Raw genomic sequence first — 27,190 nt, forward strand, 5'->3', positions numbered from 1 at the left:
TATAGGCTTTTTTTTTCCAAACCCAAATTGGTGGTCTCTGCTTTTTCACAGGGAATTCAGCCCATGCACAGTTTTGGTGGGTCTGCATTTTATTCCTTCCGTGTTCTTTATGCTTATTTACTTTTTCCTTGCTGTGTGATCTTTTCCTTTTCCTCCTTTTTTCTGCTATTTACCCCCACCCACTTTCTCCTCATCAGCATCTGTGAGTCATCTGGGCTCTTTCTTTCCTCCAGGGGTCACCTTCCCTTTCCTGCTTCTACATCAAACTCCCAGTTCTGCGTGGAAATCAAGACCCGTTCCCCCCAACCAGTGACCACCCCCCCCCAGCTGCTGTGAGCTCTGCTCCCTTTCGAACCCATTCCTCCCCAGTGCCCGGCCCCATGCAGGAGAGCAAGGACCAGTTCCTGCAGCCAGTGCTACCGAGTGCCTGTGATTCTTTGCTGCCCCTCAGTTTTGTGCGCTCAACTGCCAGGACTAGTAAAATCTAATAACTTGACCTTGTATCTTTAATGGGTTGTCTCCCAGGACAAAAGAAAGAAAAAGGAAAATCTTGAGCTGTTTTCAGTCATCACACCATGGGCGGTGGGGTGGTGGTGTCATCTGAGGCTGGTGTGTATGTATTCGGGATAAAGCAAATGAGCAATTATAACAAACACTCACTCTATCTTCCCCATCGCTGTTGAAAACCGGGTTTCTCAGAGTAGCATGGGGGGCTAAGTAATTTTGAATTTGGATTGGAGCCATGAATGTGAACTCATCTATGTTCCCCCTTCAAAGGAAACCTATTTCCAGCTCTGTCTGTAACAGGGAAGAACCTTTGTATTCTGTTACAAGTTCATCACTAAAGGGATGTTGCCTATAAGCTTAAATTACACATCACTGCCCATCTCTGGGAACCCTGACTCCCAGGTAATGAGCATTAAGCTAAAATACCTTTGTGCAGCCCACAGGAAACATCCTGACCAGGCCCACCTGTGAATGACTGCAGGGAGGAAGAAATTAACACATCCCCTCCGGAGGCTGCTGGGAACCAGGAAGTGTTTGACTTTGCTCCCTCCCCTTTTAGTATAAAAGGAGTCTGGGACTTCCCTGGTGGTGCAGTGGTTGAGAATCTGCTTGACAATGCAGGGGACACAGGTTCAAGCCCTGGTCCGGGAAGGTCCCACATGTCGCGGAGCAACTAAGCCAGTGCGCCACAACTACTGAGCCTGCGCTCTAGAGCCCGCGAGCCACAACTACTGAGCCCACGTGCCACAACTACTGAAGCCCGCGCGCCTAGAGCCTGTGCTCCACAACAAGAGAAGCCACCGCAATGAGAAGCCCATGCACCGCAATGAAGAGTAGCCCCTGCTTGCCGCAACTAGAGAAAGCCCACGCACAGCAACGAAGACCCAACACAGCCAAAAATAAATAAATAAATTTATTAAAAAAAAAAAAAAGGAGTCTGAATTCTAACTCAGGCGAGACGGTTCTTTGGGACACGAGTCCACCATCTTCTCTGTCTGCTGGCTTTCTGAATAAAGTTGCTATTCCTCGTCCCAACAACTTGTCTCTCGGTTACTGGCCTGTCACGCTGCAAGCAGTATGAGCTTAGACTCAGTAACATGTCCTCTGCAGGGCCTGGAAGCCATGGCCAACCCCCGGGGGAAAATGAGGAGCCAGGTGTGCAGGTTACATTTTTAAACATCATTTCCCACTATAGAAACCAGGAGACTTGAAAAGACGGGGTGGAGCCAGAGGACCCTGGCTCAGGGTGCTGTCAGAGGGCAAGGGTGTGGCCAAGGACTCCTGGTTTCTATCGAAAGGACATAGGAGCCACCACAGGGACTCTGCTGGCCACAGACAGATGATGTGAGCACCAGCAAGGGGCTGGGGGTGGCCTCTTGGACTTCCATCTCCTCGTCCTCATCCCCATTTCCGGGACCCTGCCCTCAGCACCTGGCATGAACCAGGCGCCAGACAGAGCTGTCTCTGCCTCTCACACCGACTCTGGGAGGTGGCTGTGATCAGCAGAGAAAATGAGAGATGCCGGGAGAGCAGGAGCCCCACACATGGGTCCTGCAGGAGGGGTCCATCTGCCGCCCACACGCTGCGAGGTCCTGGGCTCATCCCACAAGCTCTCTGGGTGGTACCCGTATCCGTGCAGCAGGGATAGAGTGCCCAGTACACAGTAGGGCCAAATAAGTGCTGGTCTTCGGGACCACTGACACATGAGTGGGTGAATGTGAGGTAAAGGGGCTCCGAAAGCCATGATGCTTGACCAAAGCTCCAGATCATCCCTGGATACACACACGTGCCTCGCTTTGCAAACTGTGAACCGCTGTATGGGGGCCGGATTGTGTGACTGGAGGATGCCCTCGCCCCCTCCTGCACCTTCCCCCCCAAAGGCAACACCACCCACCATCGGAAGCATGCCTGTTCCTGTTGGCTTTCGCCCAGGCTGACAGGAAGCAATCCCACAATGCTGATGGTGCTAGTAAGGGTCAGGCTGGTATCCAGCTGGGGTGAAGGCACTGCTCCAGAGGGATACCCCACTTCTGTGTGGGGTCAACCCTGCCCAGGCCAGGGACACTAGGATGCAAAGGACCCCAAGAACACAGCCAAGAGCAAGCAAGGATCCCACTTCTCTTATGGGTTGAATTGCATGCCCCCCCCACCTGGAATTTATATGTCAAAGTCCTAAGCTCCAGTACCTGTGAATGTGACTGTATTTGGAGACAGAGTCTTTACAGAGGTGATCAAATTAAAATGAGGCCATCAGGGTGGACCCTGATCCAATAAGACATAAAAAGGGGACATTTGGATAGAGAGACAGACAGGCATGGAGGGAAGAGGATGTGAAGAGACAGGGTGAAGACAGCCATCTAGAAGCCAAGGACACAGGCTTAGAGCAGATCCTCCCTCACGGCCTCAGAAGGAACCAGCCTGCTGACACCCTGACTCGGACCACCAGCCTCCAAGACCAGGAGACAAGTGTCTGTGGTCTGAGGCCTGGTCTGTGGTGCTTTGTTACGCAGCCCTAGCTGACTAGTGCACCCTCTCTACGAGCCTTCTCTGATAGGCTACCTCACTCCCTGCCTGATAGATCCCAGAACCCACCTAACTTCAGAAGTGGACCAGAAGGGGGTCCTGTGGGGAGTTTGGGGCCTCAGGTGCCCCTGGACCTAAGTTGGTGGCAACATAGGATGAGGATGGGGCCTAGGGAGACCCTCCCTCCTGGAGTCAGGAGCCTCTGAGCGTGACCATTGGGTGACGCTTCTTGCCAGCTCTCCTGCCCTTGAGGCTGTGACCCTGAAGGGGTCACCTGCTGCCCACCCCCAACTCCCCCAGCCAGGCTCCCCCCACCTTTCTCCTTGGCCTCCCACCTCCACGTATTTCCAGACACACAACCTTCAGCTGTAGGACCCAGAGTCTCGGCTCCCAGCCCGGCACCACCCTCTCCACGTGTGCCCTTGGGGTGTCACAGCCCCCGCTGAGCCTCGGTTTCCGGTCTGTAAAGTAGAGGCCCCTCTGGATTCAAGGCCTCACTTTCTGGGAATGGGCCACACACAGAAGGGTTTGAAGGGCAACACCGCTACTGGTCACCTGTGGGACAGAGGAGCCCTTGCCCAAGTGGCCCTCTCTCCTCCAGGAACCGTGTCTTCCCCTGCAGGGCCTCACACACAGAGCCTCTCATCACGGCGGGAGGTGAATAGAAACACTTTAATAAAACAGAAACGGCTTTGTGGGATGTCTTTGGAAGATGGAATCAAGGGCAGGAGACCGCATGGCGGGGCGGGGGCGCCTAGTACTTGAGCAGCCAGCGCGGCTGGTGCTGGCCAAGCGACGTGAAGTAGGACCACCACCAGGGCTTGCTGCCGCCGGCCCCGGGCTGTCTCCGGGCCCCCAGGGGCTCCTGGCTGGGCTCCTCGGGCTCCCTGTGTGGGCCGGCGCCTCCGGGCCAGCTTCTCCGTGGCCCGAGAAGGAACATTTTGGGTCCGATGCTCAGCGGCTGGAGAATGAAGTCCACACGGCCGGCACTCTTCATCCGGGCAGGGATGGTGACTTTCTTGATGACCTTGGCGTAGCCAGGGGCTTGAGCGATGACAATGTGGGACCCTGGGGGCAGCAGTCTCCAGTAGTCACCATCTGGGGCTATGGACAAATGGAATGAAAATGACTCTGAGACCTGGGCTCAGATAGCTTTGTGATGATGGGTAATGCGGGGCAGGGGGGCATCAGCCTGGAGGGCAGCAGACCCCAAAGTTGTACCTCTGCATTGGCCTGGAATGTCCTTCCCACCTGCTCCCTCTGTCAAACTCCTATTCATCCCTCAAAACCCTGCTTAGGCAGCACCTCCTCTCTGAAGCCTTCACAGGCCATTCCATCCCCCACACAGTTAGCAATCCCTCCCTCCTCTGGACTGTGTTTCCACAAGGAACTCACATCACAATGTACGGTATTTTTCAAATCAGCTGTGAAATCCCTGAGGGCACCAGGAGCCCACATGGACACCCCAGCTTATCAGTGGGATGTAAGCTCTAGGACAGGAACCAACTGGCTCCCTCCTGTAGTCTTTGAGAAGGTTTGCCCAGCAGTCACTTCTTGAGGAACATGGAATCCACATCGATGGTCACTGGCAGCCAGGACGTGAGCGCAACCCCTACCCCCCCGCTGGACCCAATGCTGCAGGAGACACAGCTCGTGGTGGACGCAGACCCCAGGGCTCCCCACCCTCACCCCCCAGGCCGGCGCAGGACGGATGGAGTGGCGGGCATGCTCTGAGCACTGTAGGTGCCGGCACCACGTGGCCCCAGGAAGTGCTCACCGGTGGTGATGTCATGGCGGATGCCCTTGACTAAGATCCGGGCGTTTTTGACCGGCTTGCCAAATTTGTCCATCACCACGCCTTTGATGCCCCGGTGCACCTGAGGAGACCAAGGACAGGGCATGGATACAGCACGCACCTCCTGAGAGCCCAGCAGCCCGCCCAGCCAGTCTCCACCCGTCTCCAGGGAAACGGCCTGGCTAAGCCCAGCTCTGCACCACTCGCCTCGCCATCTTGAGTAAGCCACACCCCCTCTGGGCCTTGGTCTCCTCATCTGTGAAGCGAGGGTGACCAGTGAGCCCACTTCTGGGGTCCCCCTGCGGCAGGCAACCCCGTCCTGGGTTTGTGAACGGCCCACAGTCCAGCTCGGGGGTCTGGCTGACATCATCTCCTGGGCCATGAGCGCTGAGCACCAGACCCCTTTGTGTCCACCTGCGAACACATCTGAGCCCCCTGCCTTCACAAGCAGAGCCGGTATGGCAGGTTCTCTCTGAGCCGAGGTCCCGAAGGCAGCGTGGGGCAGCGGGAGGACACGGGCCCGAGGGTTTGGACCCTGGCGGCAGTCCTGGCCGGGCACCAACCCGCTCCTTGACCTTGGAAAGCTACCTGGCATCTCGGCCCACTCTCCCCATCTGTAACACAGGGTCACCGTGCCCACCTCAGGAAATAAGAATTAATACACGTGAGGTGCAGCGGCCGAGCTGGAGGCAGGACGGCCCACCCTCCTGATGGGTCCTAAGCACAGCCGCTCCCGAGCACACGCCCTGCAGCTCCTGCACACATCACAGTCAGACTAGGAAGCCGCACTTTCCAAAGAAATCACCGCCTGGAACCCTGAGCCCATGCACAGTTCTCCTAAAACAATCAGCAACAAACACGCTGAACACCCTTGCTCTGTCAGGCTGCAAACAGCCAGAGGTTGAAGCTCACGTCAAAGGCGGCCGGGATGCCCGGGGGGAAGGGGAGACTCAGTGCGTGGGCGCTGTCCTATCCCCGGAGGCTGCCCCTCACGCCTTCAGGGCTGCCCCCGGACTCCCAGCCTCCATCCTGGCCCTTCCTTTGCTCAGAACACCTGACCAGCTCCCTCACCTGGCCTATTCCTCTCCCCCTTAGAGACACAGTTCACACTCCTCTTCCTCAAGGAAGCCCTCCCTGATGACTGGACACATCAGGGGCCTCTTCTGGGGTCCCACAGTCTTGGTTTCCACTCTCCCAGCCCTGACCTCACTGCGATGTCATCTGCCCTTTCCCCTCCCCCGCCCAGCCTGAGAACAGAGGCCAGCACACAGTAGGGCCTCATGTAATACCAGCACGCACCAGCGAGATTTTGGTCCAGCCTCGCTCTCGGGCTGAGGAGTCATCTTCATGCAGAACCAGGGATGCGGAGCTCTCAGGCAGAGGAGGAGAGATGGCGCGCCTGCCCCTCCCCTCCTGACCAGGGGAAAGTAGACGCCCCCCTCCCCCCGCCCCCCGCCCGGGCCTGGTCAGGATCATTGTGCAAAAGGCCTCAGTGGACACGACAGACGGATCCTTATCAGGAGGCCCGGGCAGCTGTCCTGGGGGCCATCCTGGGGGGCCGGCCACGCCCGGCCATGTGCTGCCCGGCCTTCCACGGTATCGCGCTTGCTATTAAATCTTTATACCCCGAGCCTTCACATACAATATCCACGGAGCAATCCCAGCTCCATTTAAGGCTCCTTAAAACTCATTTTCACCAGACAGCCGTAAAATGAAACGAGCCAAGAGGCCTGGCCTCGAGCCATTATCGATGATGACCAGGCCCCGCAGCGAGGTCACTGGCACAGCCGCAAAGAAGGAACCGTGCTAACAACGCCCAGTTATTATCTGCGGCCTTGTTTCCTTCCTATTGTTGCAGCTGCTGGTCCGGAGGCTCGGCCTGCTTCCTGCCTGGAGAGAGGTTCCTGATCTTTCTAGAAAGCAGGGGGCTCGACAACAGAACTGGCGTTTGGGGCAGGCACATCTGAGTTCGAGCTCTGCGCAGTGGCTGGTGACACTGGACCCGCCCGGTCACTCTCTGACCCTCTGTCTCCTCCTCTGGCTGTATCACAGCCTCTGTGAGCCAGGATGGGAGCCCAGTGACCCCTGACCAGCACGATCCTTCCCCCAGCACCCTTGTTCCTCCATCTAAAAAATGCACTCACAACCCCTCGTTGTCTCCCTCGGGCAATCCTGTTTTCCTCTCAGGACCTGCTTCTCACCGGGACACTGCAGCAACACGCCAGTTTTATGATTCTTAAAAATGCTCGGGGATAAGCAAAATGTAGAGGCTTCTACTGCAATACAAAAGCACTGTCTTGTTCCATTTTGAATGCCTGTGTCCCTTTCATGAGTGTTATCCTATTCAGAACCACATCCCCTGGTGGCGGGCCATGCTGGGGAGACTGAGGGGTGGGGCAGGGCTGGGAGAGGCAGTGGGACCTGCGGCATCTGGTCCCCACGCGGCCACCAGGCCACTGGGAGACCTGGCTCTCGGGGTCCAGTGATGGGTGATTGTAGACACGTTCTCTGAGGCCCCCGCTCACAGCCTGCTCACCTCTGGGTGACCTCAGCCCCACAACTGGTGGGGGGGGGTTACCCCTCAGTCCGGGTGCCTCACTGCCGCCCCAGCAGCCTGTGCCCTCCCCTCTGAGTCCCAGGGGCAGATGTGCGCAAGGCCCTGCCTGGACCGCACAGACACCCCGCTGCCCAGCCATCACCTCCGGGCCCGCCCCAGACCAGGGCCTGCCCCATTCCTCCGCCCACGGCACCCCTGCAGGCCTAAACGCCCCACTGAATTCTAACATGTGCCGTCCCCCCTGCCAGAGGGGTCCCTGTCCTGTCACCTGATCTCTCTCCTTCTTCAAGATGCAGCCCAGGTGCCGTCTCCTCCAGGAAGACCCCCGTGGCCTCTGAGGCTGGGTCAGGCGCCTCCCCTGGGCTGCCCTGGTCCCTGCACTCCCCTTGTTGAGACCTCTCCTGTACTGGGGGCCCTGTTGTATGCCCCATGGTGTCCCCAGCCACCGCAGGGTGGCCGGTGAATCTTCACTCGTGAACACAGGTGGTTAACGAATAAACAAGCGCAGTCTACTCATGTGGCAGCGTGGGCGCTGAGCCCCTACACACGGCCTGGGTCTGGCCCTCCCCGTGCCAGGCCCCGGGGGCCGCCCAGAGCTCACCATCTCCACGAAGTTCAGGAGCGGCTCTTTATTGTGCTGCCAGATGGTATAGAGGGCCTCCTCGGCCGGGAACTTGACGCAGCCCAGCTCCACCGTGATCTCAAAGCAGTTGCTGTGTAGGTAGTTGAAGTCGGACATGCCTGCAGCACAGGGGGTGGCTCTCAACGCCGGCCCCCGCAGGGCCCTGGGCCGGGCAGCTGGGAGGGGCTGTGGTCCTAACCCTGCCTCCCAGACGAGCAGACCGAGGCCCGGGAACTTCACAGCTCCCACCCAAGGTCCAGCGAGCGGGCAGCTGCACTGTGGACCAAGCAGTCTGGCGCCCATGTCCGCGGGCTCACGCAGCATCCCTGCGGCCCTTTGGGGGGTAAGGAGCAAGCCCACTTCCAGCAGAGAAGCTGGGAGCATGTGGGGGCCATACGTGCCCCTGGGGCCCAAGCTGCTGGCCCTCCCCTGGCCTGAACCCCCAGTGATAACGTCCATTTACCTGGACGGTCCCGAGAACAGCCCAGGGAAGAAGGTCCTACTACCTTCATCTCCGGGGGAGCCTGGCCCAGCGAAGCCGATGGCCGGCCAGGGAGACGGCAGAGGCTTCGGAGCAAGTGGGGCTGACCGCCCCCCCGTGTCTGCCCTCCACCCCATCTGCTCTGGGAGGTCTTGTCCAGGAGAAGCTGCAGCCGTGCTCTGAGGCAGCCCCGGGCCCTGATGGGGCAGCGGGAGCCCCGGGCCTTCAGAGCTTCAGAGCCTGCACCGAACTCCGGTACCCAGCGGCCACCTTCCCGACTTAACGTTCACGTCCACAGAGAGGCCGCACTCCCCTGCAGATGGCCCTTCTGTCCCTGGTCACTGGCCCCATGCCCTCCCTGGGTCCATGTTCTGAGGGAGGGGAGCCCAGCTGGCTTCTCCCAGGCTCAGCCCCCGAGTGGGGCCTTTGCAGACCCCGGGAACAGGTCGTGCCTGAGACTCGGAGCCCACCCCCTGAGGGTCAGGGAACCCGTGCGTCTGGGTCCTGGGAGGGAGAGAAGCCGCCCTGACCCCCGGGAAGGACCACACGTGCCATCGTGGGCAGCAGGGGTGCTGAGCAGGGGGTGAAAGTGGCTCTAACGGGAGCTGAGGGGCCTCCCTCTCCGCCTCCACAGGAGAAGGGGGGCACAGGCAGGGTGAGTCCCAGCTCTACCACGTGCCGTGGCCCTCGAGCTGGTCCTGCCCTTGTCTGAGCCCGGTTTCCTCATCTGCCAAGTGACATGAATAACAAGGGTCGTGCTGGCGTGGAGGGGTGGCCGGCAGCACGTGGAAGCACATGGGCTCAGCCTCCAGTGTCCCCGTGACACAGGGTGTCACCTGCTCCCACATTTCAGAGAAACAACGAATATGGTTTTAGCGTAAGTACACCCCGCGTAATATCTGGGACTTGCACAGTACTTATACAGAACTAAAAACTCTTCCTTACTTCTCTGAAATTCACATTTAACTGGGGAATCCCATATTCCATCGGGCAGCCCTACTAAACCCCAAAAGGCAAAAAAGAACTGGTCACGGGTGGAACCGTGAGATGTTAAGTGACCATTAAATAAACCACAAAAATGGCAACGGGGAAGTCACAGTCTAGTCCTTCCACGACAGTCGCACGTGAACTTCACCAAGGCCGCAAGGGAACCGAAGTCAGCCACGCCCGAATCCTCCCACCCCCAGAGCGTAAGTCTCCCCACACGTGAGGCATCCCTGCTGCTCTCCCTCGTTCCGGAAGCTCCAGAATCGAGTTCCCAGGAGAAGCTGTCGCGAGGAGGCACCAGCCCGCACCCGCCCCATCCCAGCCCCGCCCCCGCCGGTCCCGGGCGCACCTCCCGTGAAGCTGTACCAGTCCGCCCCGTTGATGATGCTGCCCTTCTTCAGGAAGTTCCCCCCACACCTGTTTTCCGACTTGTCCATCATCATGGGGTGCACGTCGGCGTAGGCTTTGGCCAGCAACTTGAACATCTGGAAAGGAGATGGAGAGAGAGGTCCCCTCGAGGGCAAGACCGGAAGGTGGGCGCTCCGCAGGACGCCCTCCGAGCTGGAGGCAGTGGGGTGAGGAGGGGCCACCGCAGGGAACACCTGCAGCTCGGGTGGGAGGGGGACCAGGGTCCACGCAGAGGGCACAGCACGTGCAAAGGCCTGGAGGCGGGACGGCCAGAGCTCGGGGCACCCGTGGTGGGTACATGGGCGCATCATGGAGTCCCTACGCACCTGGTTAGGGAGCGTGGGCTTCCTCTGGAGAAGGGGTCACCCTGTGGGGATACTGGCAGGGCACCTGGAGGTCGGCTTTGCAATTTATAAAGCATTTCCTGCCGCTGTGCAGAGGGCAGGCCTCGGGAGAGGCGGGAGGCTGGCATGGGACTCATTTTCACTGACTTCATCCCCCAAGCGAATGGCTATGATAACTGTCACTTCATTTCCCTAGGAGACAGCCAGCCCCTGCGGGTGCCCACCGGCCTGCTGCCATAACCACTGCAGTTCCCACCACAGTTGGGATGCAGCTCACAGGGCCTGCCACCCCCTGTTGGGGAGCCTCGGGGGCAGGGCCCGTCTGGGTGCGACCCCGATTCCTGGGTGGTGCAGAGCCCCTCCCCCACTAACCTCCCCCAGCCCAGAGCTCCCCCGTTACACTCCCCGCCCCACAGGGCCGCCAGGTCCTTCTCCCAGGCTGGACTCAGCCACCTGTGCGTCCCAGGACCGGACACGGGTCTGAACCAGGGTGGAGGCTCCAAGTAGAGGTCAGATGGAGGAGGGGCCCACCTGCACTGGGCCTGTTCAGGCCCTACAGCCCTGAGAGAGGTCTGTCCTGGGCTGGGCATCCCTCCTTAAGAAAAGGGGAGGTGGGCAGGTGGGGTCAGAAATGGGGAGCTGCTCCGGGCCAGAGTGAGAGTCTCTCCCGGCGACTCAGACCCCGGGACCCTGGGTTTGGGGAAGGATGAGTCCACTTTCTCAGGGGTAAGACTGCAGTTTCAACTCAGTCCCACAGACACAAACCAAGCGCCCAAAATACAAGCCCACGCATGTCCTTCAGTCACCGAGGTCGGCAGTCAGGGACCGCCATCCTGCCAGCGGCCCCTGCCACCTGCTGTGGTCACCCATCTTCAGCCAGGCGTCCAGGTGGTGACGGGGCTGTTTCTGGAACTGTGGCCGGGCCTCCAGTGCCTGTCTGCAGAGCGGGACCTGGGCTGGTGGGCGTAGGTTGGGCCAGCCCCTCTCGAAGTTCTGCTCCCCGACCACGCTCCCTCCCGGTCTCTCTCTCCATCCTGCCCTGGGGCCTCCTCCTGTCACCTGTCAGTCAGCCCCCTCAGGAGAGCAGGGAAAGTCACCACCAGTCCCTACAACCCCAGGGCGCTGGAGCCCCAGGCCCGGCTGGGAACAGGCCCGACCTTGGGGGGAGGATCTCCACCCAGGGTCCAGGCGGGGGTGGTGGATTGGTGGGGGAAGGACACAGAGACAATGACCCCCCCAAATGAAACAAGGTGGGGTGCGGTGGGCTGCTAGGAGGGGCAGACATGGGCTGACGAGGGGCCTAGGATCACAGGTCAGGGCCACGGAGAAGGACCGGCCTGCCCGGGACCCGGATACACCGCAGCTCCTTCCCACTGCGGGGTGGGCTGCGTCAGGGAGGGCTTGGTCGGCAGGACGGAGCTTGAGCCCAGCTGGGGAGTAGGATTTGGGCAGAAAGGGCAGGTGTGAGGGGGACAGAGGGGGGCGAGGCAGGCAGCCCTGGCCGGCCTGGACGTTGCCCTGAGGCGCTGGCCCCCATCCACCGGGCACCGTGGAAGTTTGGGGACGTGACTTGGACCCCCTGGCCAAGCCCTCCTCACGTGCCCCAACTCCCCAAGCCTCTCCTGGGACCCTGCTTTCCACAGAGGCCGCCACTGGCTGCGGGGCTGAAGGAGTATCGATTGATGATGGATGATTGATGGCTGGTGGGGAAGTCCACTGGCTGCGGGGCTGAAGGAGTATCGATTGATGATGGATGATTGATGGCTGGCGGGGAAGTTTTCAGGGTTCTGACTCTGCGGGGACTCCTTGAGGCGAACTTCCCCCCAGAGGCGTCTTCACGCACCTGCCCCTGAGATCCAGAGATGCTAAGTCCAGTGCCCAGGGGCTCCTCCTGCCTGGAGGACGCAGGCCTCACCCAGATATTGGCCCTGATCCCTGACAGCACAGCGGGCGGAGGCCAGGCACAGCGGAGACCACCCAGCCACCCCAGGGGGCCCTGGCTGAGCTCCAAGCATAGAACCTGGCACCCCTCCAGGTGCTAGGCATATGCTGGTTGTAGTGGTCAGTGGGGGAGTGAATGAATGAATGAATGAGGGAGTGAACAAGTGACTGAATGAATGAGAGAGTGGGAGCAAGAATGAACAAGTGCAGGAACAATCGCAGGAGACACGGGTTCTGCGCCCCCAGCCCTGGAGGAGGCTGACCCAGCCCATCCCTGCTGGGCCTCCCCAGCCCCCACTGCCCACAGGCCCCTGAAGCCTCACTCCTGGGGGCCTGGCGGAGTCTCCACCTGCTCCACTGGGGTAGCTGCCCCTTGAGGACACCCTCCTTAAAGTCCACCTTAAGGCTGAGGATCCACCGCACACACACACACGCACACACACACAGCATCCCTGCGTGTCCCCAGCCTCCTGGGCAGCCCCTTGTTCTGGCCAGGCCACACCTTCACTGGGCCAAGTAGATGAGCATCCTTTCCCGTTTCTGGCTCTGTCTCCCACCCTAAACTAGGACCCTCAGCGCAGGGCTCAGTCCTGTTCGCTGCGGTGGCCATGGGACCGGCCACACACAGGGAGGGACTGGGTGAGGCAGGGTTGACCTCTGGGTGGCCGCAGGAGGAGAACACGAAGGGAGCCAGCTCCGGGCACTTGTCTGTCCAGGACCAGTCCCACCCTCCCTTCCCTGCCCCCAGTACCAGGTGGAAAGTGCGAGAAGGCAGCAGAGGCCAGGCCTCGCTCTCCACCCCGAGTCCGGTCCACCAGGGGGCCTGCTGAGTGACCAAGCGGACAGCTCAGACCCGCCCAAGCCTCCCCAGGCTGGTCGAGGAAAGACTATCAAACTCTGTCTTCCCGGAAGGGCAGGAAAGTCTCCTGCCTCCTGACGGGGGAGGGAGGGCAGGAGCTGGCCTGGGGGCGGGGGGTCATCAGGGCAGCTGGGGCAGCTAAGCTGCGGTGCACTCGGCTGTGACCCACCGAAGAACACCCCCTGCCTGGCCTCAGTCTCCTCAACCCCCATGCCCTTCCCAGAAGACCAGCCTCTAGTATCAGTCAGGGCAGGGGGTGCCCCCGGGGAAGGGAAGAACGGGGTTGGTGAGGGGTCCGGCCATCATCACGGGTCTCATGCCCTGCTGGTCTGAGCAGCGAGTGAAACAGGCCTGGAGGCGGGAAGGGTCTCCTCAGGGCCCAGGTAACCGCTGGGGCCAAAATTCCTACTCTGATCTCACTGCATCCTCAAGTCCCAGGGTACCTGACCCTTAACAAACTGGCCGGACCCACAAGAAGGAGGGAGGCGCCAGGAGCCAGCCGGGCGCCATGCACGATGCAGCGCTGCCCTCTGCCGGTGTCTCCCGGAACCCCAGCCTCCCTAGGACAGAAGACACGGGGCGGCCTCGGGGCAGGGCACTCGGCCAGGGTCCCCACTCCAGGAGCTCCCAGACGAGATGAGACACTGATGGAAGGGGGGCAGCCAGAAGAGGGAGGGGCTGCTTCCAGCTGGCTGGAAGGCTTCCTGGAGGAGGGGATTTGGAGGTGGGCCTAGAAGGTTCCTAATGTTTCAGAGCTCCATGGGCTTCACTGGCTCAGAACCGGAAGGACTCCGGGGCCCCGAGGGCACCACCCACACTGCTGCCTCTCCTGCACCCACAGCACTTCTGCCCAGCCTCTCACCTTCTCATCAGGCGTGGGGGAAAACATCTTCTCCTCCTGGGGATGCTTGGAGAAGTCGAAGGGATAGGACACCACAAGGTCGCCCCCGTGGAGGCTGGCAGAGAGCACGAAGGGGATGGTCCTCATCCACTTCATTATTGCCTTCGTCTCCGGGGCCACCTGCCCAGGCAGACGAGGCAGCCCTCAGGACCAGGCACGTCCCCGCCGACCACCCAGCCCCATGCCCAAGATTCAGGAATCCGTTCAGGCCCCACCGGGCACTCGCACGTGCCCGTCCTCTGGCCTGGAACTCTCCTGCCCACCTCCTGGGGATGCCACCCTCTCCAGGCAGCCCTCCGGGGCACTGCCCCTGAGCACCTGCCAGACTCTGGGTGCTTTCGGTACATGCTCCCCGAATCCCACCAGCGGCCCAGTGAGGACTATCCCCATTTTGCAGGCAGGAAAGCGAGGCTCAGAGGCTAAGGCTGTTAACCGCCAGGCTCTGCTGCCCTGGGGAAGGATGACCCCCGAGGGTCCCAGAATACCCAGAGACCCTCGGCTGCAACAGCGGGGCGCGCGGCGGCTCCTACCTTACCCCACCAGTAGTGCTGTGGGATGGCGATGTGGCCACCGCGCATGCTGCGGGCCGAGGCCAGGCGGTAGAACTCGGACGTCAGGTCGGGGAAGTTGCGGTTCAGGTCCAGGTTCTGTGCGTTCTGCCTCCCGCTCGTCCACCCGTTGTAGCCGGCACCCTGAACACACAGGTCGCCCCCCACCAGGGGTCAGCGCGCCCAGCCTGATCCTTCTGGAGGGAGGCGCAGGGCTGGGCTGAGAGTCGCGGGCAGGGCTGTGGTTTCACTCTGGCTTCACACGATGAACTTGGGAGCTGCCCTTGACCTCCTCTGCCATCTCTCCAGCCTCTGGGCTGATCCTCCAACCTCAGGCCCTGCACTGGCTGTGCCCCACCTGGAACACCCCTCGCCAGGGCTGCACTGCTCGCTCCCACCCCCCGCAGGCCCTGCTCAGGGTCACCTTCTCCCGGAGTCCCGCCCTTCCAGCCAGCACACGCTCCGGCCCCTCCCACCCCCGTCACCCTGTTTCCACGGCGCGCGTCACCTTTCAACCCACCATAGAACTACCAGTGTCTGTCGGCCCTCCCCACCCCCAAGCAGGACCTTGCCGATGTTGACGCCCACTGAGTCCTCGCGCACAGAGACCCTGCACCACCGCTAGGGTGTGAACGAACAGGGGAGGGTGGAAGGCAGCGGCTACGGGGCCGGCCCGGGGGCGCTCACCTCGGCGGCCGCCACCTCATAGCCGTCGGGGTTCATGGAGGGCAGCAGGTGGATGCGGGTGGTGTTGAGCAGGCGCTGGATGCGGGGACTGCCCAGCAGGTACTCAGAGCACAGGTACTGGGCCAAGTAGATGAGCATCTCCCTGCCCGCCACCTCATTGCCATGGATGTTGCCGATGAGCTTCACCTCGGGCTCCACTGGGGGGGATATAGTGACCTGGGGGCATCGTCTCAAAGCCCCGGGGTCCCCAGAGACTTGAGGGCCCACACGGCAAGGGTGGCCAGTTGTTTTGGAACCTATTCCTACTCGTTTTGGCCCAAGCGACTCTGTGACTAATGAGGTCTCATCAAGGTCATCACTTTTGTTGAGCACATCTGTGATGTATAGCCATAACTATTAGCATGATGGATCAAAGATACTGATTAATCATAATATAAGTTATCATTGGTCTGTGGGAATTTCATTCATGGCCACTCTTCATGTTTGTGCAATAGAGTAGGGTATAAATCGGTGCTTAGATGTGAAGGCAGCTGGCCCTTGGATGGATGGATGGATGGATAGATGGGTAGGTGGAAGGAAGTAAGGAAGGGAGGGAGGGAGGGAAGGAGGAAGGCAGAAAGATGAAAGTATGGATGAAAGAATGGATAGATGGATGGGTGGCTGGAGGGATGGAAGGAAGTAAGGGAAGAAGGAAGGGAGGAAGATGAATGTAAGGATGAAAGGACGAATGGATGGATGGATGGATGGAAGGAAGGAAGATGGATAGAAGGATGGAACAAAGGAAGGCAGGAAGGAAGATGCATGGAAGGATGAAAGGATGAATGGATGGGTGTATGGGTGGATGGGTGGATGGATGGATGGATGGAAGGAAGGAAGATGGATAGAAGGATGGAATAAAGGACGGAAGGAAGGAAGATGGATGGAAGGATGAAAGGATGAATGGATGGATGGATGGGTGGATGGATGGATGAACTGATGGATGGAGGATGGATGGATGGATGGAAGAGTAGACCAGGAGCCTGACAGCCTTACTACCTGTGTGACCTAGGACAAGCCACCTCTCCTCTCTGAGCCTCACAATGCTCACATGGAAAATGGCATCTCCCTCCCTGGCTGTGCGCAGCCCAAGGACCGCCAGCTGTGGGAACAAGCGGCCATGTCCCTCCCACATTCCGAGGGTATAAACAACCCTGAGGCTTTCCACACTGGCCACCGCCCTTGACCCTCTCACAGGGGACACCCCTCACCCACATGTTCCAAAGCTGCAGACCAATCAGTCTGAAAGCCAGAGTCCTGTCTTCAGCCCAGGGCTGGAGGGGTAGGAGACAGGGTGGGCCTTGGAGGCTGGAGTGGGGCTAGATGACCTCTGACCCCTGACGGGAGACAGGGCTTAGGGCTCGTGATGTCCATGCTGCCCAAGCCACCAGGATGGAAACTGGCTGAGTGTGGCCAGCCCAGCAAAGGGGTCGGAGGCACTTAACCAAGACGAGGGGTAAGGACCAAGGTCAAGTGGGGCTGTTTCTAGACCAATCCCGTCTGACTTCCACAGTCACAGGGACAGACAAGCTGAGACACCAGACGAGGAAGGACTGGGATCCTCACTCATCGACTCCCCGGCAGAGGCCAGAACGGGGCCCCTGTGCCCGATGCTCTCAGTGCCCTGGAGGGGGGGCTCATGGTCATCTTCTCCCCGCCACCCTGGAAACAGGCTGCAGCCAGGGCGCTGAGTCTTTGCTAGAACATCTGGATTCTTGGGTCAGAGCCCCGAGCCCCGCCCCCAGGGCCCACTGCCTTTCCTCTACCTGGCCCTGAAATTCAGTTTCACAGTAATTTTTTTTCAGCATCTGCACTGCAGACCCTTCTCAGTTATGGCGGAAGACCCAGGACTGTGGTGGAGTCTGACGCCTCCTCAGCCCTGCAAGAACACGGCTCCAAGGGACAGTAAGATGTGGCGCTTTCCACGTGGTCCCCCATCTCCAAACAGGACCTAAGCCTGATATGAGCTGAAATGGACGTGGGTTTTAAATAACTGGAAAAATTGCTGTATTCACATCACTCTCTGAATGCGGACCGCGCAACTTACAGGAGGAAACGTCAAGGGCCAGGACCCAGAGCCCCACATACCTGCCTGGGGTCCGGGTGTGCCAGGGCAAGGTTGCAAAAACAACAAAAGGTACAGACAAAGCACAGTTAAGTTTGCACTACAGACGCACAAGGCCCAACGTGCCTGCAGCCACTGTACACCCTCACCTCATGCCCCCTGACTTGTGCAGCCCACTTCTCCAGGACTGTGGCCCTCCCCGCTGCTCCTCCCAGCTTCCAGCAATGTGGCTGTGACAGCGGTCACACATGCCCGGTGGGACGGGACATGCACCCCAGTGCCCCCAGCACACCCCGAAGCCCCCGCCCGCGCCCTGTCCCCCAGACATCGGGGACTTTGATCAGGACCCCGGATCTGGCTCGTGCACCCCAAGGCCAAGCCGGCCAGAGCCTTTTCCTGGCCCAGGCCTCTCACCCCTGCCCCCGACGGCGACAGCGGCTTACTCAGCTCGTGCTGGCCAGGCAGGCTCGAGAACTCGATGACCAGCAGCTCCCGGCCGTCGAAGCTGCGCCCGATGCTGTAGGTCTTGGCTATGTGGGTGCAGCGGGCCTCCGTCTGCTTCAGCACGCGTACCATCTGGGCGTAGGAGTGGTGGGTGAAGCGAAGGAAGGTTGGCGGGTGGCCTGAGGGCAGCGCCTCCTCGACGACGTCCAGGCCTCCTGGGGGAGGGACGCGGGTGCCGGGGGTCAGCTGGGGCCTGCCCGCCCCCTGCCCCCCCCCACGATGACGACAAGGGCCCCTGACCACTCCCGGTGCCCTCACCCCGACCCACACTGCACCGTGGCAGCTTGGGGGTAGGGATCCACCTGTCCCCCTCGGATGGCTCCCCGGCCAGTCGGTGTTTGCTGGTAATGAAAGTTCTCTGTATAATGCTTAATATCAACACCTAATAACAGCCCCCAACAGATGTATACGGCAACACAGTTCCTAGCGTTGCTATGAATAACAATCATATGTAGTTAGTTTGGAAATTTTACGAAATACAGAACAGTAGAACACGAAGGAAGAGGCGCACAGAATCCTCAACCCAAGCAAAACCTCCGTTCAGCTGCCGCCTCCTGACTTTGGGTGTTTCTGTGTCCCGGGAGCATCAAGCTATAACTGGGGGCGGATGCAGGTTCCTGTTCTGCTTTGTTGACTCAGCATCGTGGTGGACACAGTTTCAACGTCTGGTCAGGGAGGCAACAAGGCTCTGAAAGGCTCCTTTCTGTCCACTATTCCACTACCCTCCTGAGGCCAAACGTTAGCTGTTATTACCCACACAACAGTGAGCAAGCGGGGGAGGGGGGGAGGGGGAGGGGGATGGGAGGGGGAGGGGGAGGGAGGGGGATGGGAGGGGGAGGGAGAGGGAGGGGGATGGGAGGGGGAGGGAGAGGGAGGGGGATGGGAGGGGGAGGGAGAGGGAGGGGGATGGGAGGAGGAGGGAGAGGGAGGGGGAGGGAGAGGGAGGGGGATGGGAGGGGGAGGGAAAGAGGAAGAGAAAGAGGAGGGGGGGCAATAGAAAAGCTTTTCCCCCAAATTTAAAGTTTTCTTAGGAGAAATTCCTGGGCTTCCAGGTCGAGGGAAGGATTTTTTTTAGCACAATCCACAGGCCAGCTGGCTGTCCCCTCCCACCCACATAAGCACCCCAAGGCCGGCCCCAGTGGCCCCTGCCCACCCCCTTCCCCGGGGTCTCTGTGCAGAAAGACGCAGGTCCCCGCAGGCTGGTCCTGGGGGAGCACTAATGGGGAATGCTTTTCCCAAGCGTCTCACTTGCCCTGTGGTTTTGTTTCTCCTCAAAATGGTTTCCGAGGGAGAAGCAAGCAGCTGGAACTGGCAATTTGGTGGCAGAATTGCCCAAAATAAACTCTCTCCAGCCCGCTCTGCGGGCTCTCTCAGGGCGGGCAGGCTGGACCCCACGGAGATGACTGGTTTCCTTCCTCTGCTTCTCGTTCCCCACCCAGCTGCCCCCGCTGTCCACGCTTCCTGCGTCCTCACGCGCAGATGGCTCCTGTCTGCCTGCAAGGTGCCACCCATGGGCCACTGCATCGCACAGAAGGTGCAGGTGGACGGAACCCCCCAGCCCCCCAGATTCAACTCCAGGATCAGCCCTGAGCCCCGCACAGCCAGCGAGTGGCAGAGCTGCAACCCAGGGCTCACTGGAGGCCAGCCCAAGGCACCTCTGTGTACCACCCCCCGCCATCCTCGGTGTCCCAGCCGGGAGCCATGGACACAGCAGGTGCCCAAGAGCTGTTTGGTGAATGGACAGATGGATCCATCCACCAGTGACTGGCCTGGCTCACACCAGCTCCACCAGGCAGGAGCCGGCCGCCTGCTGCCACTGGCCTTCCCAGAGCCTCCACTTTGCCATCTGTAAAATGGTTACACCAATATTCAGGGTCGTTGTGGGGTTTTCATGCGATCGTACGTGTATAGCACTTGGCCCCAGATCACGTGAACCTCCCCGTGAGCTCCATGACATGAGCACGTGAGAAGCCAGAAGCCGATGTCATTCTGCACCACCCAGTGTCACACACTGGTCACATGTGGCTATTTGCATTTAAGCTCAAACTCACTAAAATCTAATCAAATCAAAATTTAGATGCTTAGTCACACTCGGGAGCCACGTGTGACCAGTGGCTGCTGACTGGGGTGGCGGTGGCACAGAGGGTTCTATTAGTGGGGCTGCTGCGGATTCCACTGTGCATTGGAGCTATCCCTTCTCACCCAGTCTGGAAGGCCAGCCAGGGGGTAGGGAGGCCTGCAGAGGCACTTAGCCTGCACGCCTCCCCCCCTCCAGCATCTCTGCCAAGCGGGGCCCCAGGAGCTCCTTGCACACCCCCCAAGGCGGGGGGCTCACCTGCTCATTCCAACACCACCACCCAGGGCTGCCCATTCCACCTCCACTGGTTTGTCCACACAAGAAACCAGAGCCCATCTCTGCAGCCCCTCTTCCCCTCTCCCCTGGGGCTCCACGGACCCCACTTTGAGGAGTCTGGCTGCCACTCCTGGCCAATATTCTATGTGTGATCTTTCAGGACTGACCACAGGCATCACCAGGCTTTGCTGGCAGGCCTCACGGGGGGACAAGCCCTCCTCACAACAGTGCCCTCTGTTCTCTGATGGCGGGGGAGGGGTGCCGTCGAGGACTCGGGCCCTCACACATCTCTGCCCTCCCAGCCGGGCACCTGCATCCAGGGCCCCCTTGTCGGCGCCCTGGCCCAGGCACTTCCCGCCCGACGTGTGTCCTATCCGCCCGCCCGCCCCCCAGCTGCTCACCACCACGGGACTCCAGAGCCCACCTCGCAGCTTCTCTAGGGGGTTGTAGCAGCCTTCCTCCTGGCCCACGAAGTAGCGGCCGCAGTCAAGGAAGTAGGGCCACGCCATGTCGATGGCGTCGAAGGCGGGCTGGCAGGCGTCCCGTAGCGCCTCGCAGACATGCCGGCAGGGCCTGCGCGCCCGGCCGCCCTCACACCGTGGGACCAGCACGGCACAGCCCAGCAGACGCAGGTCCGGGTTGCACTGGCCCTCCAAAAGGTGGTGCAGGACGCTCAGCAGGATGTACTCGGAGCTGGACTCCACCGCCGCCCGGGACCGGTGCTCCAGCAGCGTGGGGAAGGTCGTCTGGTTGTAGGAGGCGTCGCTGCAGGTCTGGAGCTGCAGGTCCACGCATGTAGCTGGGGGAGGGGGCGTCACCACGTCACTCCCTCCCACGATGGCCCACCCAGACACCTACTAAGGGCCTGCCCAAGCCGACCCCACTCAGGGCCGGGGCCTACGGGATGGGCACCTGCAGCATGGCAGGGAGAGGCCAGGGCCTGTGGGAGGACCAGAGAAGGCTCCCAGGGCTCACTGGTGAGAGAGCGGGGCAGGCTGCTCTGGGTCTCAGCTTCCACGTCTGCCAAAGGGGTGCAGGAAAGCCACCCTGGCCGAGGGTCTGCCACGTTAGGGCATGTCATTGACTTCTGTATGGGGAAAATATTTTCCTACTTTTAAAAAAATCTAGTCCCTCCATTTAGAATATACCAGATGCCTAAATCTGGCAGGAGGAGCATTGAGGAAACGTCTGCTTCTGAGCACCTCTGATAGATCAGACCCCACGTCATCTCCAAAATCATCCTGAGATCAATATTCCTTTCCTCATTTTACAAAGGAGGAACTCAGGGCCAGGGAGGGAAGGGGCTTGTCCCAGCCCTGGACTCAGCAGGTGCCGGGCACAGAACTGGGAACGCACAGGATAAAGAGCTAATGCAGCGGGTGTGTGCACACCTCACGATCGGAACCGAGCTCACTTAGATCCCGCCTTGGGTGGGGGGAAGCGGGGAGTGGTGGGGGGAGGGGAATGGGAGGACCTTCTACAGGAGCCCGGGGCAGAGTCAGGGTCGGGAGCCCAGCTGCACACAGGGAAGGGCCTCCTTGTCTCGTTTTGTCTAATCTCTAGCTGTTTAAAATGGGTCTGGATTTAATCGATGGGCCACCTTATTCATCACCCACTTTAGAATGGTGGGTTCCACCCCCTAAAATGCTTTTATAGTGTGAAGGGCCTGCATCACTCCTACAAAACAAAACCGGGAAGTCCGTGTACCATACCGCTGTCCGCAGCTGCTGCCCTGAGGCATCCACCTGGGGAGAGAAAGGGCGGTGCTATCAGGGGAGCGGACCCCTGCCCATCAGTCATCCCCCAAATGTGCACAAAGGCACTGCTGTTTCTCCCTGGGTACTGGCCAGGCCCCCAGCCCCCTGCCCACCCTCCCCTTCACAGCCACCCTCTGATGTCCTCATGGCCGTCCTCCCGTATTTCACAGGAGGGGAGACTGAGTCTCGAAGAGGTCACATGACTCCCCTAACGGAAGACAGCCAGGACGAAAGAGCCCTGACTCAAGAGTGTTGGCCGATCGCCGTGGTGTGAATACTTCCACTGTGGCCAATTTCAGCTTCCTGCAGCTGAACTGGTTCTCACCAAATTCCCAAATATTTAACAAGCAGCCCTCAGAGGCTGTACCAGGGGCTGCACCCCGCCAGTGACTCTCACCCCACGCTATTCCAAGTTCCCCCGAGAGTCAGGCAGGCAGCGGCCCTCTCCCCTCCAGAACACTCTGCAGTGCGCTGTCTCCTGTTTCCCGAGAAGACGACCAACGCATGAACTGTCCTTGGAATTGTGGGTTTCAAGGGTCCTCCCCAAGGCCCAGACACATGGACCCAACAGTGAGACCCCTGGGAAGGTCACTAAGACCAACCTCAACCAACACTACCTGCCAGGTTCCCCATCAGAGGCAGGTCCCAAGTGCTCTGTGAGAGCTAAGAGGAAAAAACTGGCTCCAAGAGACGGAAATCAGATTTAAAGCTCAGCTGGTGCAGGGGTCCTGGGAGGGGGAGGGCAGGCTGGGTGGCGGAGCAGCAGGAAACAAGAAAGCACTGGTGGGGGGGGGGTAGGGCACTTCCCTGGTGGTGCAGTGGTTAACACTCCGAGCTCCCAACGCAGAGGACCCGGGTTCGATCCCTGATCAGGGAACTAGATCCCACACGCATGCCGCAACTAAGAGTTCACATGCCACAACTAAGGAGCCCGGCTGCAGCAACTAAGACCGGGGGCAAATAAGTAAGTAAATAAATAAATAAACAAACAAACAGAAAGCGGGAAGTGGGCGCAGGGGGAGCCCGGAAAGAGCAGTGAAAGGAGGCTAGGACCAGAGGGAAAGGCTGTGTCTAACCCCGTAACCTCATCGGGAACTAGACCTGGACCACAGCAAGGGTGGGAGCTGCTCCTAGGGATTCGCCTTAAGATCTGGGGGTCATGGAAACCTGCCTGAGCACATGTCAGTCCCCAGTGGCAGGGACGTGGCGGGGACGCGGTGGGGGCCAGGCAGCCCCCCATGACGACCTCTGCACACGGTTCCCCCACTGTGGACAAGGCGGCCGCAGTCCCTGACCCCTCGGGCCAGCTCTCGAAGCTCTCATGGGATGGAGACGTTCAGGGTGCCCTCTTACCACCAGGTGAGCCAAGGATTCAGGCTGTCCTAACCGGCTGGCACCACTTGGCAAAGTAACGGGCAAGAGAATAATTTTCCTCAAGTATCCAGGCAATGGGGCTGCCGCCCTTAATGCAACAGAGAGGGCTGCTGCGTGCCCACCACCCGTGCCCTCGGCTACCCCGCAGTGCCCGCTGGGAGGAGGCTGGCGGTGAGTGAGGACACCTGCTCTCAGCCTGCAGCCTGGGAATTTCCACGCACCCGCCCGACTCCATCACCCGACTCCACGCCTTTACGGTCTAAAGTGTCTCCAGACTTGTGCCCACTGCCCTCTGCGGAATGAGGAGGCGTGAGGATGAATCAAAACATAAGGGAAATAAAGAAGCAGAAACCGGCCCAGGACTCAGCTTGCAACACTGCAGTGTTATCTGCTTGTCTGCGTTGATGTCGGGAGAACAGAAGAAAGGACGCGATTGGAGCAGGACCCCCTGGGAGCATCCGTGCCCAGGGCTCACACTCAGAATTCACACTCAGCCGACCCGCCCTCACAGCCCGTGCGAGCTCGGACCCATACGGACGCCACGACTCAGTCAGCTCAGGAGCCCAAGGCGTCCCTAGGCGGATGACTCCAGCCAAGGCCCCCGCCCCCTCCTTATGCCTGCACCCACCACGCCGAGGCTGCGCCTGCCGTGTGCCCAGCCCAGAGCCGAGGGGACGAACCTGAAGATTTGCTCAGATTCTCGGCAGGCGCTCAGTGAGCAGAACCCCCGCTGGCCCTGGGGCCTCTGCTGGCCTCAGGCAAACGCGTGGCGGGGAGGCCGGAGCACAGTTACTCCCACACCTGCTCCTTCAAAGCCATCAGATGCCACACGGCCGCCTGGATTTGAGTGGATTTGACAAGTGGATCCTCCCGGTTTCACGTGGCTTCGAGCCTCCCTGAGTCACAGATGAGAAAACTGAAGTTCGGGAATTAAGCTCTTCTCTGTGCCTCAGTCTCCTCATCTGTAAAATGGGGATCATAATAAGAGTGCCCACTGTTGTTGGAGGGTCCGATGAGGTGGTGCTGAGGCCAGAGCCTGGGCCCACTAAGGGCTCAACACACAGTGGCTCGGGGTCGCACGGGGAGAAGGAGGGACGGCCCGTTGTGACCCTCCTGCCAGACAGCGATGCCCAGTGGGAGGACAAGGGTGCGGCATCTGCTGACTTGGTCACCAACACTTCCAGGGTGGGCACCAGGAGCAAGACAGAGAGATGGGTGGACTCGTTTCCTGCGGCTGCTGCAACAAAGAACCACAATTGGAACAACAAACATTGTTCCTCTCATGGTTCTGGAGGTCAAAAGCCCAAAATCAAGCTGCTGGCAGGCCACACCCTCCGCAGGGTCCGGGGGAGGGTCCTCCTGCCTCCTCCGGCTTCCACCCCCAACAACCCTTGGCTGTGGCCACATCACCCTGATCTCTGCCTCTGTCACCACACGTCCTTCCTGGTGTGTCTGTGTCCAAATTTCCATCTTCTTCTAAGGACACCAGTCATTGGATTCAGGGCCCACCCTAAACCAGTCCTAATGTGACCATACCTGCAAAGACCCTGTTTCCCAATAAAGTCGCAGTCACAGGTATGGGGGAAGTGGGGGATAGGACTTCAACATATCTTTGGGGGACACAACTCAACCCATAACGATAAGCAAGCCCCCGGGGGTGCCTTTGGGGAGCTCGGGCTGGAGGTGGTGTCAAGAGAGGACACACCATGCAGTACGGTAGCCACTAGCCATGTGTGGCTATTGAGCACTTGAAATGCTGTGAGTCCAAATTGACATCTGTTTTAGGTGCAAAATATCAACTTTCAGATCTAGCACTTAAAAAAGAATGTAAAACAGTTCATTCATAATTTTTACATTGATGACAAAATACTGAAACAATGTTTCAGATATACTGGGTTAAATAAAATTTGTTATTAAAGTTAATTTCACCTGTTTCTTATTATCTCACTCGTGTGGCTTCTGGGAAATGTGAAATGATGTATGTAGTTGGCATCATTCTGTTGGGCAGCGCTGGTCCAAAGGCTGCTTTTGAGCAGTCCACACGTGACCGTTACACCTCTTGACCACAAGGTGTCAGCATGTCTTCAACCAAGGGAGCAAGATTGACCTGGGGCTGAAGGTCTTAAAGACGAGGAACAATAATAGAATGAGGTGAGAGAGGTCGGGCCATCTGCCCAAGACCACACAGCAGTGTAGAGGACTCAGGATTTGAACCCAGACCTGCCTGGCCCCTAGGAGCATGAAAGTTGCCTCAAACCCCAGGCTCCCAATAAAGACCTGAGGGAGGCAAGGGACAGGCACAGGGTAAGGGTCTGGGCCCGCTCTGAGCCCTGGGACAGTAGGGACCTGGATATAGTCCTGGACATAAAAGCCTGGACTCAAGCTGCCTGGCCCTGCCCACGTCAGCGTGCGGTCTGGAAAAGGCACTGGGTTTCCACGGACCACACATGCTCAGCTGTAAGGAGAACATCCAACTAGAGGAAGGAATTATTCTAGAAACAGTCACTGATGCCACCATGGAGTGGAGGACAGAGATCCACCCTGCCCATCCCTCCAGGTGAGGAAGGGGCAACCTGGGTCCAGAGGAGGGGGCTGCATTTCTCCCTGGAAAAAGGGGAGGTCAGAGAGAGCTTCCTGGAAGAGGGGACTGTAATCCCTGACAAGCCTATAATTCTTGACATTTCCTGGGGCCTCAGGGGTTCAGGGGAGGGTCCATCCATGACACCACGCAAGTTCCATCTGCATCCCGTGCACAGATGTGCAGGCGTGCGTGTGAACACACACACACACACACACACACACACACACATACACACTCTGCCTGGCCCGGGTCTTTCTGTAGCAAGTGGGGGAGGAAAAAGGTGAAGGGGGGCAGAGGAGGAGAGAAAATTCAATTTGGGCTGAGGGAAAAGAAAAGGAAAAGATGGCCCTTGGCACATTTGAGAGAGGCATTTTGCTCCTGGCACACCCACTTGGCTGGTGCCCGCAAGTTCTCAGGTATCCACAAACCTCCAGCGCTTGAGAGATTCCGAATCTGACACGCGCAGACCCCTGTGCCCCAGGGGACCCCCGCCCTCCAGGGGCACACATGTCTGCTGCTAAGGACCCTGAGATACACCCTCACCTTTAAACGTAAAGGGAAACCGAGGCCCACTCCAGAACGGGAGGTGTGGTCAGGACCGGAGCCCGGGCCCCCAGCTGGCCCCCGCCTCAGCCCGGCACCCCACACTCCCAGGCGCACCGCCCCGGGAGGGTCCCTGGCTCCCGCCACTCTCCCCCTCCCCCTGCCCCAGAATCCTACCCCCTCCTCCCCGGCCCTCTGCGCCCACTTCCGGAGACGCTGTTGTCCACGCCACAGAGATGGGAGGGAGGGGTCAAGAGTTTGCCCGGCCCAGAGGCCGCCCCCTTCCTGGAAGGACCGGGGACCTCGGACGACCTCTCCTCCTGCAAAGTTCTGGCACCTGCTCCCTCGGACCCCACCTGCAGGGCGCCCTGCCCGCTGTGCCCAGACCGAGAAGAACCCCCTGCCAGAGCACTGGGTACCTCCGCTGCCCCCAAGCTGCCTGTGCGTTCCGCCCGGGGGTCCCAGCCTGGATGCGCTCAGAGAGCCGGCTGCCCCCTCCTGGGCAGACCCCGAGGTCCAAGGTAACAGGGTGCCCACTTGGGGACCATGGGTCACGCGGGGAAAAGTTCCCGGTTCCGGGGCGCCGAGTTCCACCCCAGGGCGCGGGCGGTACGGCCTTACCCGCGGCGTCCGTGTTGGGCTCGCACCAGGGCCGGGCGGCGGCGAGGACCAGCATCGCGAAGAGAAGCGGCGGCGGCGGGGTCCGCATGGTGGGCGGCAGGCAGGGTGGCGGGCAGTGATGTGGCACTCGGGCCGGGGCGCAGCGCCGCTCGGGCTCCCGCCCCCCACGAGCGCGGAGTCGGGTTACAGCACGGCG

The 27,190-nt window shown here is 59.9% G+C and overlaps 1 protein-coding gene across 1 annotated transcript; it reads right to left on the reverse strand.

The window, feature by feature from the left end:
• Positions 1-3,688: 3,688 nt before the first annotated feature.
• On the reverse strand, positions 3,689-27,190 carry CPZ (carboxypeptidase Z). Its single transcript, XM_061191067.1, has 11 exons — positions 26,995-27,190; positions 21,831-21,863; positions 20,543-20,917; positions 17,705-17,920; positions 15,161-15,357; positions 14,456-14,617; positions 13,887-14,045; positions 9,822-9,957; positions 7,984-8,123; positions 4,808-4,907; positions 3,689-4,134 (listed from the first exon to the last, which is right to left on the reverse strand). The coding sequence occupies exons 1-11, from the start codon at positions 27,080-27,082 to the stop codon at positions 3,785-3,787; spliced, it is 1,956 nt and encodes a 651-aa protein (XP_061047050.1). The 5' UTR covers positions 27,083-27,190; the 3' UTR covers positions 3,689-3,784.

The sequence above is a fragment of the Eubalaena glacialis genome, chromosome 5, assembly GCF_028564815.1.
Source record: "Eubalaena glacialis isolate mEubGla1 chromosome 5, mEubGla1.1.hap2.+ XY, whole genome shotgun sequence".
In the NCBI taxonomy this organism is placed as follows: Eukaryota; Metazoa; Chordata; class Mammalia; order Artiodactyla; family Balaenidae; genus Eubalaena; species Eubalaena glacialis.

What these genes read in the sequence shown, in the direction of transcription:
- CPZ (XM_061191067.1), bottom strand. Translation starts at nt 27,082, where the DNA reads ATGCGGACCCCGCCGCCGCCGCTTCTCTTCGCGATGCTGGTCCTCGCC. An exon ending in CCCCCTAGAGAAGCTGCGAG is followed by an intron (nt 17,921 to 20,542) that starts GTGGGCTCTGGA and finishes TCCCTCCCCCAG; the next exon opens with GAGGCCTGGACGTCGTCGAG. An exon ending in CCGCCATGACATCACCACCG is followed by an intron (nt 4,135 to 4,807) that starts GTGAGCACTTCC and finishes ATTTGTCCATAG; the next exon opens with CCCCAGATGGTGACTACTGG.